Source organism: Elaeis guineensis, chromosome 1 (genome assembly GCF_000442705.2).
Source record: "Elaeis guineensis isolate ETL-2024a chromosome 1, EG11, whole genome shotgun sequence".
NCBI classification, from domain to species: domain Eukaryota; kingdom Viridiplantae; phylum Streptophyta; class Magnoliopsida; order Arecales; family Arecaceae; genus Elaeis; species Elaeis guineensis.
The window spans coordinates 46,075,383-46,093,383 of NC_025993.2; the positions used below are offsets into that span (position 1 = coordinate 46,075,383).

Consider the following 18,001-nt stretch of genomic DNA (forward strand, 5'->3'; position numbering starts at 1 on the left):
CCCAACCAAATGGTTGGAATGGAAGTCACCTATTCCAATTTCGATTCCAGACCCCACTCCCTCCAACCAAACACTCTCTAAGATTGCAAGCACCTAAATAGCCTTTTAATGCAAACAAAGAACAAGTAACGAATGGCTACAATAACGAAACTTAAAATGCATCCAGTTACACGCAGCCAAACACCTCTTAAAAAATTGCCTTTCTTTAGATGTTTTCACATTAGAGAAATTTAAGTTGTGCAATTTAATCAAATTTTAAATTAATCTAGTATGCACTTTATTACATCTTAGCAACAATTACCTTAAAAATGCATCTTAGAGAGAAAAATTTAAAGTGTCAATTCATATGCGATACACGCAAGTGAAAAAACATATGAAACAACAATTTCTTAATTAGGGGATTTACTTAGATATCAAATTGAACTAGCAAAAGGAATAGCCAGTTGAATAAGATAGGAAAATTATTAACTCAAGGCCATTTCGTGAACTCGAACACTTTGAGGACTATCTCAAATCCAGTTGGGATCTGCCATATAAATAATAGCACATTTAGTGCATTCAATGCAATATGCAGATTTCTGGCCGTCTCATTTCCTTTTTGCATAGCAGGCACAAGCGCTGCAGCTGCTGCCCACAAGACCGTGATAGCTGCATCAATCAACCAAATCAAAATATTGGAAGAATTAGCTAATGAGACAGAGCTGAAGCAAATTTACACTAGTAACAAAGTTGAAAAGTTAGTGAGATACAGAACATTGACATGGAAAATATTTGTAAGGGAGAAAAAGAACCTTGAACTTCAAATAAGAGATAGGAATAGAATGACATGTTGATCTAGATGCAAGAACCTCCTTTATAAATGTGTACCATGTTCTTGCTCACCTTTATCATTCAACATAATAGTTCAGTTTAGTAGAGTAAACATATTTAGAGGAGGACATCTGATTGTATCATGGTTCCAAATCAGCATGTCATGACTTTCTAGCAATATGGGGGAAAATCAAAAATGGGAAATGGACATGAATATCTGCAGATCAAATAATTCAAAGATTTTGAGATTCGAGAGCAATCTCACTTGAGCTTCGGGAACACAAACTCCAAATCCTTTAACATTATATTTGTTTCATGCTCTTTGAAAATGTTTTTTCTGAATAAAATAGATGAACATTGACCATACCAACAACAGCTATCCCTATAAGAGGCTCCCTTCATGCTTCAAGAGTTTTTATGGATGATATTCACCTTGCATTTCTACCATGCTCTAAGCCACCTAATTTATCTAAAAATACTGCAAGTCTATTCTCAGTAACATCACATCCACATAGCTTCCTTTTTACATTTAAGTGTACGATATTTCTCCTCAAAGGTTACTTCCATGGAGCCTTTATATAGCCTGTAAATATTGTCAGCAAGTGAGGTGGGCTCATAAAAATGGAGCCATTACAAGTAACATGGAAAAAAGAGTCTTCTTTGATCAACATATATCTCCCTTCAGACTAAATTTCATGAAAAGTGATTGATTTTTTCCACTCAGTAATCAATTTGAAGTTTGCAGAGTTGCAGAGCAAAGTCTTCTGCTGGAGAACTGCCATAGTCACTTTTCGTTTTTAGCCAATTCAAGGGTTTAAGCTGATTCTTAGCCCAAATGATTTGATATTGGTGAATTAGTATAACATTCAAAAATATGGTTATAATCCTCCATAATTATATTAAGCAAACAGAAAGTGATATTATCCATCAGACTCTCCTTCTGTGTCTAAGCTTTTTTATTTAAGACTAAAGGAAACAGTGTGTTGCATCTATAGTAACCCTATTTTTCCAACTATGAACTTTGTCATAATAAGAATTTTACGGTCCCCAGTGTCTCAAGTAAAGTGTAGCTTGGTTAACTTCCAGACTGATTACTAACTGTTGGGTATAAAATACCCTCGGCCGAAGATCTTGGCGGAATTGACCCTCGCAAGTCTCTTCCGACTTTCGACTGCTGTTGGTGAACTCCCATCGCTCCACCCGGACTCCTAAGGGAGCCGGGCCTCGTCCTCGACTCCAACGGCTGCTGACAGACTTCGTCCGGACTCCCACGGGAGCCAGACTCCGCCCGCGACTTCAACCGCAAGTAGACTTCGCCCGGACTCCTACGGGAGCCGGGCTCCATCCTCAACTTCAACTGCTGGAAGACTCCACCCGGACTCCTAAGGGAGCCAGGCCTCGTCCTCGACTCCAACGGCTGCGGACAGACTTCGTCCAGACTCCCACGAGAGCCGGACTCCGCTCGCAACTTCAACCGCAAGTAGACTTCGCCCGGACTCCTACGGGAGCTGGGGTCCGTCCTCAACTTCAACTACTGGAAGACTCCACCCGGACTCCTAAGGGAGCCGGGCCTCGTCCTCGACTCCAACGGCTGCGGACAGACTTTGTCTGGACTCCCACGGGAGCCGGACTCTGCCCGCGACTTCAACCACAAGTAGACTTCGCCCGGACTCCTACGGAAGCCGGGCTCCGTCCTCAACTTCAACTGCTGGTAAGCCTTGTCCAGACTCCTACGGGAGCCGGACTTCGCCTTTGACTTTAATTGCAAGTAGACTTCACCCGGACTCCTACTGGAGCCAGGCTCCATCTTCTACTCCGACTGCGGGAAGACCCTGCCCAAACTCCTACGGGTACCGGACCTCGCTACCGACTCCTACCGAATTTCGGCCGACAAGTCTGGACACCCTGGCAGGCCACAGTAACGGACAACACTGCTCCACTCCTTGCGGCAGACCCTATGCGGCCCCATTACCCCCTGGCAGGCTGTATTAACGGTCACGATTCTGCTCCACTCCCTGCGGTGGATCCTGTGCGATTCCACCACTTCCTGACGAGTCACGACGGCGGACGCCGCTCCACTCCCCATAACTGATTCCACGTGGCGAGCCACGGCGATAGCCACGATCCCACTCCACTACCCTCCGCAATAAATTCCTCCTGACTCTGGGCGGCCCACTACCAGACGGTTACAGGCGTCGCTATCAATTTGTTGCCCCCTCCGTCTATAAAAGGGAAACCCCAGATACGTTATTCTATAAGCTCTCATTTTTACCTAGAAACTCTGCTAAAAATTTTCGTTCGAGCACTCCATTCTTGTTGAGGCAGAGAACTGACTTGAGCATCGGAGGGTCTTGCCGGAGTAACCTCACCTCCGGTTTAGACTTCTTTTGCAGGTCCCGACGGCGACCGCGACTCCAGCTTCTCCGGCGTAAGCGGATTTTTGCACCAACAGGATTGGCGCTAAAGGAAGGGGTGAACCTTCGCGCGGTACCCTTGTTCTTAAAGGAGCGCTCAACGGAGCCGCCTCCAGCCATCTTCTCCGACACCCGCTCCTCCTTTCCCCCACTGGACCCTCGCCCGATGCCTTCTCACGAAGCATCCGCACGGCTACCCACAGCCTCCGCAGCCATATCTCGGGCCCCGATCTCACCTCTGATTTCCCGGGCCCTGCATCCTCCGGCTATGGTCGCCGGCATGGAGTGGTCGGACAATCGGCCTCCGACGGATTTCGCCAACACAATCTCGGGAGGATCCCGGCAGGAAGCAACCAACATACCGGCTGTACCCCCCAAGCGGCAAAAGATTGAAGAGCCCATAACCTTTACTGAAGAAGATGCTCAGGGAGTTCAATTCCCTCATAACGACGCGGTCGTAGTTTCCATGAATATAGCAAATTACGACGTCCGTCGCATTCTTGTCGACAATGAAAGCTCAGCCGACATCTTGTTCTACGACGCTTTTTCAAGAATGTCCATCCTCGACGGCCATTTGACACCGATTAGCTCCCCTCTGGTAGGGTTTACTGGAGATGCTGTTCCGATGGAAGGAATGATAACTTTGACTGTGGCCGCAGATCGATATCCAAGGCAATCCAGGGCTCTGGTGAATTTCTTGGTGGTGAAGGCGCCGTCAGCCTACAATGCAATCCTCGGCCGACCTGACCTCAATGCTCTCCAAGCCGTCGTATCAACCTACCATTTGAAGTTGAAATTTCCCACCAACCAGGGGATCGGAGAGGTCCGGGGAGACCAAGCCCTGGCCAGACACTGCTACAACATAGCCTTGCAAAGAAGCGACCAATCTGACCCCTGTCCCGTCGATGGATTGGATGCTCGCAATGACCTCACCGAAGAGAGGGGTGCCCCAATCGAAGATCTGGTACCAATCCCTTTGAATGACAGGAACGCGGAGCATGTAGCGATGATCGGCTCCAACCTGGGGGAGGAGGTGCGGACGCGTCTCATTGATTTTCTATGAAGGAATGCGGACGTTTTCGCTTGGGTTCCAGCAGACATGCCAGGGATTGACATGAAAGTCATGGAGCATCGCCTGGCCATCGATCCAAAGCATCGACCGATGAAAGAAAAAATCCGGGGTCATGCACCGAAGAGGCAGAAGGCGATAACCGAGGAAGTGGACAAGCTCCTTAAAGCTGGATTCATTAAGGAAGTCAATTATCCTGATTGGATTTTCAATGTTGTCCTAGTCAAAAAAGCAAACGGCAAGTGGAGGATGTGCATAGACTTCAAAAAGCTGAATAAGGCCTGTCCAAAGGATAGCTACCCCCTTCCCAGAATCGATCAACTGGTGGATACGACCTCGGGCCATGAGCTCCTCACCTTCATGGATGCGTTCTCTGGCTATAATCAAATCAGAATGGCATCGAAAGACGAAGAAAAGACAGCTTTCATCACTAATCGTGGCCTTTACTATTACAGGGTCATGCCTTTCGGCCTCAAGAATGCGAGCGCAACCTACCAACGATTGGTGAACAAAATCTTCAAGGAGCAGATCGGCCGTAACATGGAGGTCTACGTGGACGATATGCTCGTAAAAAGCAAATCTTTTAGAGATCACGTCACCGACCTCGAGGAGACCTTCGACACTCTCCGAAAATATAGAATGAAGCTGAACCCAACTAAATGCACTTTCGGAGTAACCTCGGGAAAGTTCCTGGGCTTCATGGTGTCGGGGTGCGGGATCGAAGCCAATCTAGAGAAAATTCGTGCCATCCAGGAGATGGCCACCTCAAAGTCGATAAAAGAAGTTCAGCACCTCACGGGGAGGATAGCGACCCTGAATCGCTTCATCGCGAGGTCAGCCGAATGGTGCTTACCCTTTTTTCAAACCCTCAAACAGCCGAAGAACTTCTGTTGGACCTCTGAGTGCCAACAGACGTTCGATGAACTAAGAAACTATTTCAGCTCACCCCCACTATTGGCAAAGTCGGAGCCTGGGGAGGAGCTATTTTTATACCTGGCGGTCTCTCCCATGGCTCTCGCGGCCATCCTTGTCAAAGAAGAAGCGAAAGTCCAACGACCAATCTACTATGCCAACCGCACGTTGAGGGACACCGAGACCAGGTACACCAAATTAGAAAAACTGACTTACGCCTTGTTGATTGCAGCCCGAAGGCTCCGGCCCTACTTTCAAGGGCACACCGTGACGCTGCTCACCGACCAACCGATCAAAGCGATTTTGCACCGGGCGGATGCCTCTGGGAGGATGGCAAAGTGGGCGATCGAGCTCATAGAATTCGACATCAACTATCGACCCAGGCCGGCAGTGAAGGCCCAAATACTGGCAGATTTCATAGTGGAGTGTACTATCCCAGAGGAGGCTGAACCTGAACAAAGCGAAATTGATGATCTGAAGTCCCGACCGAACTCCCCCAAAGAAGAAGCGGACCCCTCTGATCGCTTTTGAGCCCTCTATGTGGACGGATCTTCCAACATGTCAGGCGCAGGTGTAGGCCTGATCTTGGTCAGTCCGGAGGGAATCGTTGCGGAGTACGCTCTGCATTTTGAGTTTCCCGCAACAAACAATAGAGCGGAGTATGAAGCTCTGATCGCGGGGCTAAGGATCGCCAAAGAGCTGGGAATAGATCAGCTCTGGGTCCACAGCGACTCTCAACTAGTAGTGAGACAAGTCAGCGGAAGTTACGAAGCACGGGAGGACAGTATGGCCAAATACCTTGAAAGGGTAAAGGAGCTCGTCCCCGCCTTTAGCAGCTTCAACATCAGACAGATCCCAAGGTTGGAAAATACCAGGGCTGACCTTCTTTCCAAGCTGGCAATGCTGGCTCCAGCCGAACTGCCCAAAGGCATTCTCTTTGAAGTTCTAAAGTGCCCGAGTACAGAAGAGTCGCGGTCCGTGATGGAAATTGACCACGAGCCCAGCTGGATCGACCCACTGATAATCTATCTCAGAGATGAAATTCTCCCCCAGGATGCGAAAGAAGCTCGGAAGCTCCAAAACCAAGCCTCCCGATACATCCTTTATGAGGGCAAATTGTACAAGAGATCATACTCATTGCCCCTCTTAAAATATCTTCGGCCTTCGGAAGCTGACTACGCCCTGTGGGAAGTGCATGAAGGAATCTGCGGAAACCATTTGGGGGCTAGATCTTTATCCCACAAGTTGCTCCGCCAAGGATATTACTGGCCGACAATGCATCATGATTCGATTGAATATGTCAGAAAGTGTGATCGATGTCAGAGATATGCTAACGTCCAGAGACAGCCCGCCACCGAGCTCACACCTTTGAGTGTCCCATGGCCTTTTGCGCAATGGGGGATGGACATCCTTGGCCCCTTTCCCCTGACGTCTGGGCAGAGGAAGTTCCTCCTGGTAGCGATCGACTATTTCACCAAATGGGTTGAAGCTGAACCACTAGCAAAAATCACAAAAGCAAAAGTGCAAGATTTCGTCTGGAAGTCGATCGTGTGTAGGTTCGGTCTGCCTAGAACCCTAATCACTGATAATGGACGGCAATTCGTGGGAGCAAAATTCGCCGAATTCTGTGAAGATCTAAACATCTCCCACAACTTCACATCGGTAGCCCATCCTCAGGCGAACGGCGAGGCTGAGGTGACTAACAGAACCCTTTTGCAGGGGATTAAGACAAGGCTCGAAAAAGCGAAGGAAACTTGGGCGGACGAACTTTATCATGTGTTGTGGGCGTATCGAACTACCCAGAGGCTGCCCACGGGGGAGACCCCCTTTGCTTTGGCCTTCGGTACGGAGGCCATCATCCCAATTGAGCTTAAACTCCCATCAGCACGAGTCGTGGCATTCGACGAACATCAAAATTCGCAAAGTCTTAAAGCCAACCTCGACCTGCTGGAAGAAAGACGGGAGATAGCTCAGGTTCGAATGGCAGCCTACAGACAGAAAATCGCTCGGTATTACAATGCCCGAGTCAAGAACAAAGTCTTTAGAGCAAGAGATCTAGTGCTTCGACGAGCCGCTGTCTCGCAACCTCAGGATCGAGGGAAACTCGTCCCAAACTGGGAAGGTCCGTATGAGGTCAAAGAAGTAGTCCGGCCCGAAACTTATTATCTTAAGGAGCTCAGAGGGGCCGACCTCCCGCAACCATGGAGCTCGGACAACTTACGGATGTACTACCAATAACTTCATTTTAATTAAAAGTTGTATATCTGCATGTCTTTGGCAATATCCTACATCTACAGGACCATCCAAACAAATTGTATCAGAAGCGAGAGGGGAACCTCATCTCGACAAAGTCGAAGACCCGGTTCCCTTTAGACCGGATGGGGGGAGAGGCCCTGCAACGCCCAAATGCGCCCCCACAGCCCTGTTAGGGACAGGAGGAAAACTTCGCCCTAACTTGAGCAAAGTCAAAGGTCCGGTTTCCTTTAGACCGGACGGAGGGAGAGGCCCTGCAACGCCCAAATGCGCCCCCACAGCCCTATTAGGGACAGGAGGAGAACCTCGCCCTAACTTGAGCAAAGTCGAAGGCCCGATTCCCTTTAGACCGGATGGGGGGAGAGGCCCTGCAACGCCCAAATGCGCCTCCACGGCCCTGTTAGGGACAGGAGGAAAACCTCATCCTAACTTGAGCAAAGTCGAAGGTCCGGTTCCCTTTAGACTGGATGGGGGGAGAGGCCCTGCAACGCTCATATACGCCCCCACAGCCCTGTTAGGGACAGAAGGAGAACCTCGCCCTAACTCGAGCAAAGTCGAAGGCCCGGCTCTCTTTAAGCCGGGAGGTGGAAAGGGCTCAGCGACGCCCATATGTACGCCCACGACCGTGTTAGAAACAAGAAGAGGACCTCATCCTAATCAGAGCTAAAACCTGTTACGACAGGAATGGGGGAAGAACCTCATTCCGGCATCAATTAAAAGTTTGGTCGTTCAAAGACCAGAAGAGAAAAAGGGGGGAACTTTCCCCAACGGCCCCCTCGCAATAAAATTTTGACCGGACTCCTACGGGAGCCAAACTTTGTCCCTAACTTTGACTGCAGGTGGACTTCGTCCAGACTCCTACGGAAGCCGAACTCCGTTCTCAACCTCAACTGCTGAAGGGCTCTGCCCGGACTTCTACGGGAGCCGAGCCCCACCCGTGACTTCACTTACAGGCTTCGTCCGGACTCCCACGGGAGCCGAACTTCGCCCCGACTTTGCTTACAGGAGCCAAACTCCCGTAGCCTCACCAAGAGCGGAGGAAAAACTCCAAGTGAAAAAGAAAAAGGAAGCCGATGGATCACGTCAGCGATGAATGGAAAACAAACAGCGTCCAAGATGTAGAGAACCCTGTCTCGGCAAGGATTGAGGCTCTCATCAAGAACCTCAGCTTTCAAGGAAACTTTCAACACAAGCCCAAGGTAAAACAACTTCCCCAGGGTGACAGAAGTTCAGACCTCCGAGCTCGAGCCCTGATGGGGGCACCAAACTCGAATGGCCCCAGATGATTCTGCGGCCACGGACGAAAAAGATGGATCGATACGATAGCAACCGGGCACCTCCGAACGATACAAAGGCCGAAAGGAAGCTCGACAAACGACAATTTAACACATGAGTAAAAGAGGTAGTGAAAAATTACCTTCTCGTATGCATTATAGAGCCATTGAGGTTGAAGGAAAGGGATAACTAAAAGGCGAGCCGGCGTGGCAACCACCGGTAACCTAAGGACGACGTCAAAAAAAAAAAAAAAAAAAAAGAAAAGAGAAGAAAGAGAAAAGAAGAGAAAAGGGGAAAGGGAATACAACAACGACAATGGCAAAGGAAAGAAGTTCGGCAGACAACAATTCAACGCAAAGTACGGACGAGGTAATAAAATCTTCTTCTCATTTTTCAATCAACAAGATGTATGTTACAAGACCCGGAGGGCCAGAAAAGAATACACTATTACAAGGCTCGGATACACGACTTGGAAGAGATACACCGGAGGCCACTTCAGGCTGCAAACTTCTCTTTCCGGTTCCGTCCAACCGCATTTTCCAGTGTGTGTGATAAACATGCTCGGCTTTCTCCCGCTCCATCTCAGGAATCCCAACCCCAGGGGGAAAAGAATGGGATAGAGTTCAGGAGGCAGCAAAGGCAACGGCAGCGGCGACGACGACCTGTTTCAAGAAGAACCGGGGTTACCCCGGGGACAGCGATGGCGTCGGAGATACGCGCCATCACCGAATGCCCCATGACAACCGCCGTCCTAGGTGTTCCGGCAAGGTCCGCATGCGCTACTTCCACCGTCCCCTTAACAAGTTTTACTGCCCCACCGTCGGCGCCGACCGCTTCTGGTCCCTCGGCTCCGATGACATCAAGGATCCCGCCACGGCTCGTGACGACGACTCTGCCCTCTTGACCAGCATCGTCCCGATCAGCTACTCCAAAATTCTCAGGCGGAATGCCTTCACTGGTTGTCCCCGTTATTAAACCCCTGTTGTTGAAGGAATTCTCTCTTGAGCCCCCTTCAAAGCGACGGAAACCCGCAGCGACACGACCGAAGAACTTGCAGACTGCTATTCTCCTCCTTGCACCCTTCCAAGACCGTGGCATCTTCTTGAGATTGGCCTCCAGGGTGGAGGTCCTAGCGGGGGAACCCCTTAAAGAGAATCGAGGGACTGGAAATGGCGGAGAGCCGGCGGGGATGGCAAAAACCAGTGCAAAGGACGTTCGGAGTCGGAAGGGGCACCGATGGGGTGGCAGAGTGGCTAAGCTCTTTGGTGAAAGGAAGATGTCGTCCCTTAGGCGAAGTGAAGCCCCCGAGGAAGGGTGGGGGGTTTAAATAGGCAGCGGAGCCTAGTGCAATTATGGTGGCGAGTGTCCATAGGCCAACCAGTGCTCACCACGTGTCCCACGTGTCCCATTCATCGCTACTGAGGGTTGACTATTCGCAAACTTTCATGGCGCGACGCTTGGGACCACATCCCGATGGGAGTTCCGAAAAGACTCTTCGGGTTGTCCTAATCGAAAAAGGGGCTCCGGCATACGCGCATTGAATGTCAACATATCCAAGGACGGTTGCGCACGAGCATCAGGGGGAGAACTTCGGCTGCGACGACCTCTCTGTACTTCCTTCATTCGAAATTCAAACTCGGAAGTAGGGGGACTGGTGTTGGGTATAAAATACCCTCGGCCGAAGTTCTTGGCGGGATTGACCCTCGCAAGTCTCTTCCGACTTTCGACTGCTGTTGGTGAACTCCCATCGCTCCACCCGGACTCCTAAGGGAGTCGGGCCTCGTCCTCGACTCCAACGGCTGCTGACAGACTTCGTCCGGACTCCCACGGGAGTCGGACTCCGCCTGCGACTTCAACTGCAAGTAGACTTCGCCCGGACTCCTAGGGGAGCCGGGCTCCGTCCTCAACTTCAACTGCTGGAAGACTCCACCTGGACTCCTAAGGGAGCCGGGCCTCGTCCTCGACTCCAACGGCTACGGACAGACTTCGTCCGGACTCCCACGGGAGCCGGACTCCGCCCGCGACTTCAACCGCAAGTAGACTTCGCCCGGACTCCTACGGGAGCCGGGCTCCATCCTCAACTTCAACTGCTGGAAGACTCCACCCGGACTCCTAAGGGAGCCGGGCCTCGTCCTCGACTCCAACGACTGCGGACAGACTTCGTCTGGACTTCCACGGGAGCCGGACTCCACCCGCGACTTCAACCGCAAGTAGATTTCGCCCGGACTCCTACGGGAGCCGGGCTCCGTCCTCAACTTCAACTGCTGGTAAGCCTTGTCCAGACTCTTACGAGAGCCAGACTTCGCCTTTGACTTTAATTGCAAGTAGACTTCGCCCGGACTCCTACGGGAGCCGGGCTCCATCTTCTACTCCGACTATGGGAAGACCCCGCCCAAACTCCTATGGGTACCGGACCTCACTACCGACTCCTACCGAATTTCGACCGATAAGTCTGGACCCCCTGGTAGGCCACAGTAACGGACAACACTGCTCCACTCCCTGCGGCGGACCCTACACGGCCCCATTACCCCCTGGCAGGCTGTATTAACGGCCATGATTCTGCTCCACTCCCTACGGTGGATCCTGTGCGATTCCACCGCTTCCTGACGAGTCACGACGGCGGACGCCGCTCCACTCCCCGTAACTGATTCCACGTGGCGAGCCACGGCGATAGCCACGATCCCACTCCACTACCCTCCGCAATAAATTCCTCCTGACTCTGGGCGGCCCACTACCAGACGGTTACAGGCGTCGCTATCAATTTGTTGCCCCCTCTGTCTATAAAAGGAGAATCCCAGATACATTATTCTATAAGCTCTCATTTTTACCTAGAAACTCTGCTAAAAATTTTTGTTCGAGCACTCCATTCTTGTTGAGGCAGAGAACTGACTTGAGCATCGGAGGGTCTTGCCGGAGCAACCCCACCTCCGGTTTAGACTTCTTTTGCAGGTCCCGACGGCGACCGCGACTCCAGCTTCTCCGGCGTAAGCGGATTTTTGCACCAACACTAACTAAAAGGTCAGATACTATGATTATTTTAAAGAAATAGTTTAGGGAAAAATCACTAAAGGCAAATGTGAACTAGGTGGAATCAACTTTGGTGTATGGTATTGAAAAATAATTTTTGATTGGACAGGTGGGTTCTGCACAATGGAGCTTCTTTTTTAATACTAGACCATGCGTGGCTGGAAAATGAATTGTCTAGACTGTCATTTCTTCTATTGGTTCTTTGATCCTTATGTTGAGGTTCAAGTTCCCAATAGAAATGGAATTGGGATAACCAAGATGAAATTATTGTAGGGTTGCAGTATCACAGCAGAAGGGTGATGTTCAAAATCTTTTCCTTAATGAACACCATGACAACCAAACACTAGAACCCATAAATCCCTTGACAATCTCAATCAAAGCAGAATTTAAACAATTTATTCAGAAGCACATATGTGTTAGTCGATTGATTTCCATGAGGCACCCAAGTGTTTGCCCTCCAATAGTGATCCACATAGGACTTGATCAAGGACACTCCAAAGAACCTTTGTTGCTGAATTCTTCTTTCAAGAATTCCTTTAGCCTCTCTAGGATCAAATCCCCCTCAAAGACCTCCTTGATAACTATTCCTCCTTGCTTAATTCTCCCTTACCTCTCTCAATCCTCTTCCTATTCTCTTCCCTATACTTGTTTTAAAAACTCTTGACTTGTCTTAACTAGAAAAGACTTGTTTTAACTAGAGAAGACTTATCTTAATAAGAGAAGGAAGAGAATTGGTTTGGATTGAATGATTTGGACTCTCGGATGAATCCTATTTATAGTTAGAGAGAAAGCACCATTCCAATCAACGCATCCCAAGTCCTCGCACCCCAAAATCTAAATCCATAGTATTTAGATAAGTTCCTTCAAGTAAAAAGACATCTCCAAGGGTCAAGGGGCGCGACTGTTTCTTTCGAAGAAACAATTATATGTTGTTTCGTGAGATAGCTTGCAGCAAGCAGACGTTTATACATCTTTATCTTACTGATAAGCATTCCAATCCCTACCATATGGCATTTGACCAAGTCAAAAGCCCATCTAATGGGCGTGAGAAGAGAAGAAGGGGCAAAGCCATTTTACCCAAGGCAAAAGGACCGTTAGCGCTAACCGTCACACCTCTTCATATCATTTCTGCTCCACGCCCCCCAAAGGGCATGGACTTGGTCAAAACTCATCCTTAGGTGTGGAAGGGAGAGAGAGAAAGAGCAGGAGGCACCAGATGGGTCAAAGACCCAAAGTAGAAGGACTCTAATCCTTCTCCATGCCAAAATAAAAACATGCACCCAAAAACCTATTGCACCAACTTTGGATAAGATCCAGGTGCTTGGGACACTAGCTTATGTGCGTGTGGATAAACATGAGGAGGCTCCACATGGGTCTTAAACCCATGTCAAAAGGACTCTATTCCTTCTCCATGCCAAAAATAAATTGGCACTCCAAAATATGTCGCCTAATACTAGATAGAGTCCCAACCCTTTAGGACTCAACCATTTGGGAATGGATGAGGCTTGGAGGCACCAACATTTGGCTACGCCTCCATGGCATGACCTAATCCAAGTCCTACTTAATTAGGTTAACCATATAAGCAAAATTTTAAACCAAATCTAATTTGATTTAGAAGTTAGGGTTAGTCACATGTGCTTGCATGCCAATTAGCAATCCAATTTTGATCCAATGATCCATGACCTATTCCAAATAGATTCTTGATCAAATTTATTACATGTGTAACCCATTGGGTTCTACATCTAGCTAGCTATAAGTCTAGGTGCATGTTGACCTAATTTAATTAGAATCCTTCCAATCAATTTAGGTCCAATTATGTTAACCCTAGTTGATCAATTAGAACTCTTTCTAATTGATTCATGAATTAAACTTTTTAATTCATAAACACCAACAAGTCAAAATTGACATCTAGCAACGTATTATGATTACTCAGAAGATGAGAAATTTGATGAAAATACCAAATATATCCTTCAGTAGTAAATTACTGTGCAATTCAATCCTTCGATCATACCTTATCCCGAATATGCAATGATCATGGAAATATGTCAAACCTAAATATATATTCATATGTTTCTCAATCTTCTCATAAAAATTTGATTAATAAAATATTAAAAATACTTTCTAATTTTTATCCTACTTTGATCAAAACCTTCCTAAGCCATCACTAAATGAGATCACATAAGATGTTATCTCCTCTTACTAGGAGTGATTGATTTCTTATTGACATACTCTAAATCTTCATATACATTTCACCATATCTAGAACATCCCACATATATCTTAAAAAGTCATGCTAGGATATGAACCAAAATATAAATCCATATGCATAAGATACCATTGTAGTCTCAGGTGTAAAAATCATTTGCACTACTCCCACTAGAGAATCATCTTTTGACATGTAAGTAAGATTTCATAAGATGATCTTCTTGTGGATTAATTCAGTGAACTCATTTTCTAATGAATACCCACATCCTCATATTAGTATCCCCACACAAGTGATTGTGAGATCAATCACTCTCTCCATTGAGTATATATAAGATATGCCAGTCTTACCGAAATCATGATCCCCGACTCAATGATCCAATGATTGAAAATATTTTTAGATTAAGATTTTAGGATTTTAGATCTCACTAGTATAATCTCATCATAGCTCTAAAACAAATATTCTAATCTATTAGAGTTTATCATAATCTTTAAACAAATAAGATGTGGCAAATGATGAAACAAAATATCTATTTTATTCATAAATAAATAATATCAAACACAGGAGCTAGAAGATATTATAAAAAAGTCTCATCGCATCAAATATGTAATTGACTTGTAGGGCACTAATCTTTTAATCATTATATGAGGAGAATTAGAAGACTGGTTCATCGTGACACTTTAAGTGAAGGTGATAAGTGACCACAAGTTTTGGGTACTGGGATTTAATCAGGAGTTTAGGTAGGGAAACGTATGGTGTCACAACTCGCAAGTGACTGAACATAAGAATAATTATGTTGAAAATAATGTCAAAATAACACGTATAGTTTTATACTTTGGAGTATTTGTAAGCTGCCATGAGTGACCAAGATAAAGTGAATTTGCTTGGGAAATTTCTTGAAAAAAATTAAATAAGCATGCATAGAAAATCTGTATCGTTTCTTTGCATGTCCTTATCAAGGTTTTGGATTACATTTGGAGGAACTAGTTATAAGAATATTCTGGACTTGGAGATTACTGGGATTTGATAGATTAATCCAGGGCATGTGCAAAGCATGTGGATATTCAAGGGAAAATCAATTGGTGAACAGCTACTATTCCACATAAATCATGATTCTTGGTAATACATATATGCATGCAGGCTCATGTAGATACATATACTCATATATCTACACAAGCACACATGCAAACTCCCTCCTATAGTCAACATATTTTGTTGTTTTATAGTTATGTTTAGAGATGAAATATGGAGGGATATGTTTGCTAAAAGAAAAATGCACCAAAACAAGGAAATTGGAAGGTATAAAGGAATTGCATAAGGTAAATTAGACACAAAAGCATAGCAGTTGTTCATTTTTACTTTTATTTTTATTTTCTGTTGTTAGAGGCAAGTGAGTTTACTAAAATAAGGGCATTGTTGTCCCTGATTAACATAATAGGATAATGTTATTAGATCTATGACCTGGAAAGCCAATTATTGGCTAACACATTGTAATTTTTAGGATATAAGTTTGTACTTGATTTATTTAAATTAAAAATTATGGACAATTATTTTCATTCTAGAGTAATGTGTTTTAGAGTCATCCAAAGAGTTAATGGCCAATGACACATATTCTCAAGAGTTGAGAATTTAAGACATGTGTCATTATAGATTAATTCATAAACTACTCTCAGTCGATGATCATCATGAAGATGATGATTGATCTGACTAGACTGGTATATAGATCGCTTTTCATTGAGTAGATGAATCTTGAGTCTATAGTATAGGAACACTGGAGTGAAAGTGCAGGTAATTGTTAGAGAACAACGGTACTAAGCATGATCAAGAACGAGAAGTCTCATGGATGCCTACTCATTCATCAGTGACTTATCGATACTATAATTGTGTAAGTGGTTCTTTAATCTGTGGTGCCTCGACTACTCACAGTAGGATTGCTGTTGTAAGTGGTTCTTTGATCTGTGGTGCCTCGACTACTCACAGTAGGATTGCTGTAGTTTGACTATACATACAAATGATCTCTAGCTATATGGGTCCTTGTAGTGGATGTTGACTGTAATAGATTCACTGTAGGAGTAAGAGTACACTTATAGGAGATCTATCAACTTTAGTAGTTGAAGAGTAGTCCTATGCGACCTAAAAGACTGAGTCCATATATCGGTGGCCATAGCAGCATGATTATGAAAAAAAATTTCTATGGGATTCATGATTGAACTCAAGCTAATTAAGTCTAGTATATGATGGATGCTTAGATTTGATAAGGTTCCATGACCTGCATCCTGTTGGAACTCTCGATAGAAGAATTTAATCACATGATAACTATACCTAGAGATTCATTTTTCTATTCTATTGGATTGCCACTATATGCTGCTAGACGTCACTAGTGGATTGTGAGAACTCACTAGGATTATTTTTGGATCAACGATCCTTATTGGAGTGAATTGAAATCATTCCAACCCATCGAAAGAAGTTTTGATGATACTCTGAGATCATAGTATGTGTCACTACTAGATAGAATAGAATCTGAGGGGCCACACATAAAAAGAGCTCGTCTTGATCAATAACTTGGATCATGATCAAATTATCAATTAAATTGATGGTTTCGATTAATTTGTAAGAGTTACAAATTTAGAAACTGCTAATTGTTAGCATAAGAGACTTAATTGCAAGTGTTGTAATATAATTGGGTCTGATTAAATTATGGATCAAGTCCTAATTAATTTAAATCAAATTTGATTTAGTTAGGCTTGATTTAATTTATGGCTAATTAGGTTGAATTATCCAAATAAGACTTGAACTACAACCCTGATTAGATCAGGGTTGACAGCTTTTTCGAATTAGATTCGAATTGGACTCGAATTGGATTCGGGTTGAACCCAATTGAGCCAGATGCCTTAGCCCACTTTTATCTGGGCTTTTTTCTCCTTATTTGGGCACCCAAAAGGATTGGATCAAACCCAATTGGAGGTGCAAGCCTTCCTATTTTTCTCCCATGACTTGGAGTAGATTTTATGGAAGGGGCGCATGCCATCTCTGGATGAGCTCAAGAGGGGCACATGCCTTGGCATGTTCCAAGTGCGCTCACCACTAGAATCCATGTGGAGGAACAAGAGGGGCACACACCCCTCTCTAGTTTTATCATGAGGAGAAGGGATAGAGGGCACATGCCCCCTCTCTCTCTTGCTTGGATGAGGACAAGTGGCTACCAAGTATTGGCACCCACTTTACCTTCCTATTTGGGAGAGATCACATTCCTTTAGAGATTGGTCTTTCTTGGAAAGAAATTTTGATTTGAGGGAAGGTGTCATCATAAGATGATGACCAGTCATTTTATCCCGATTGGTTTGAATTTTGAATTCAAATCAAGGATTTATAAATGGGGCAGCCTTTTAGGATTTGCGAGGTGATAGAAAATCAGATTTTCTAGAGTCTTCTTCCTATGTTAACGCCACCTCTCCCTCCTTTATTCCACATCCAAATGCCCTTTCTTTCTCTAGATAGGATATGAGAGAGAGAAATCAGAGAGAGAGGAAGAGAAGAAAGAGGGGTTTTCTTCTCTTCTTGATGGTCCCATTCATATCCCATCAGATTAGTGCGATGAGATCGTGCTGCAGTCCTATTCTTCGAGATCTAGAAGGAGATCCACATCGAAGTAAAGGTATGAGACCTGTAAGATGCTAGCACTCCGGTAGCCTCAATGCTCCAATCAGATCATCTCCATGTAAATACCAGCAGAGGTCGGACAATTATGCGGCTATATCAGAAACTCTGAACATCCGCAAGATCTGATCCGAAGAAGGAGAAGGATAGCAGTTAAGGTAACCAATTTCTGTTCCTTGTTTTATTTTCAGATCAAAAATTTTATTTCATAGCATGTTAATCATTCCTTAGGTGATTTCTTGATTAGATCAAGACATAGTTTTAATATTAAAATTATTTTAATATTTATTTTCCACTGCTTCCTTTCATGTGATGAAAATTTGCATATAAATCACCTAAAAATCCTTCAAGTGGTATTAGAGCCACGTCAATTTTTAACATG

At 45.6% G+C, this 18,001-nt stretch overlaps 1 protein-coding gene across 2 annotated transcripts in view; it reads right to left on the reverse strand.

Annotated features, from left to right (window-relative positions):
• Window positions 1-374: 374 nt before the first annotated feature.
• The window catches only part of LOC105035942 (uncharacterized), a 44,530-nt gene continuing 26,903 nt past the window's right edge, over window positions 375-18,001 (reverse strand). Inside the window, exon 4 of one of the 2 annotated variants that reach the window (XM_010911658.4) lies at window positions 375-648. In XM_010911658.4, coding sequence (XP_010909960.1) covers window positions 470-648 — 179 coding nt within the window. In that variant the 3' untranslated portion in view covers window positions 375-469. Of the gene's footprint in view, window positions 883-18,001 lie in introns of both variants that reach the window. The other variant, XM_073253360.1, reaches the window with a different exon arrangement.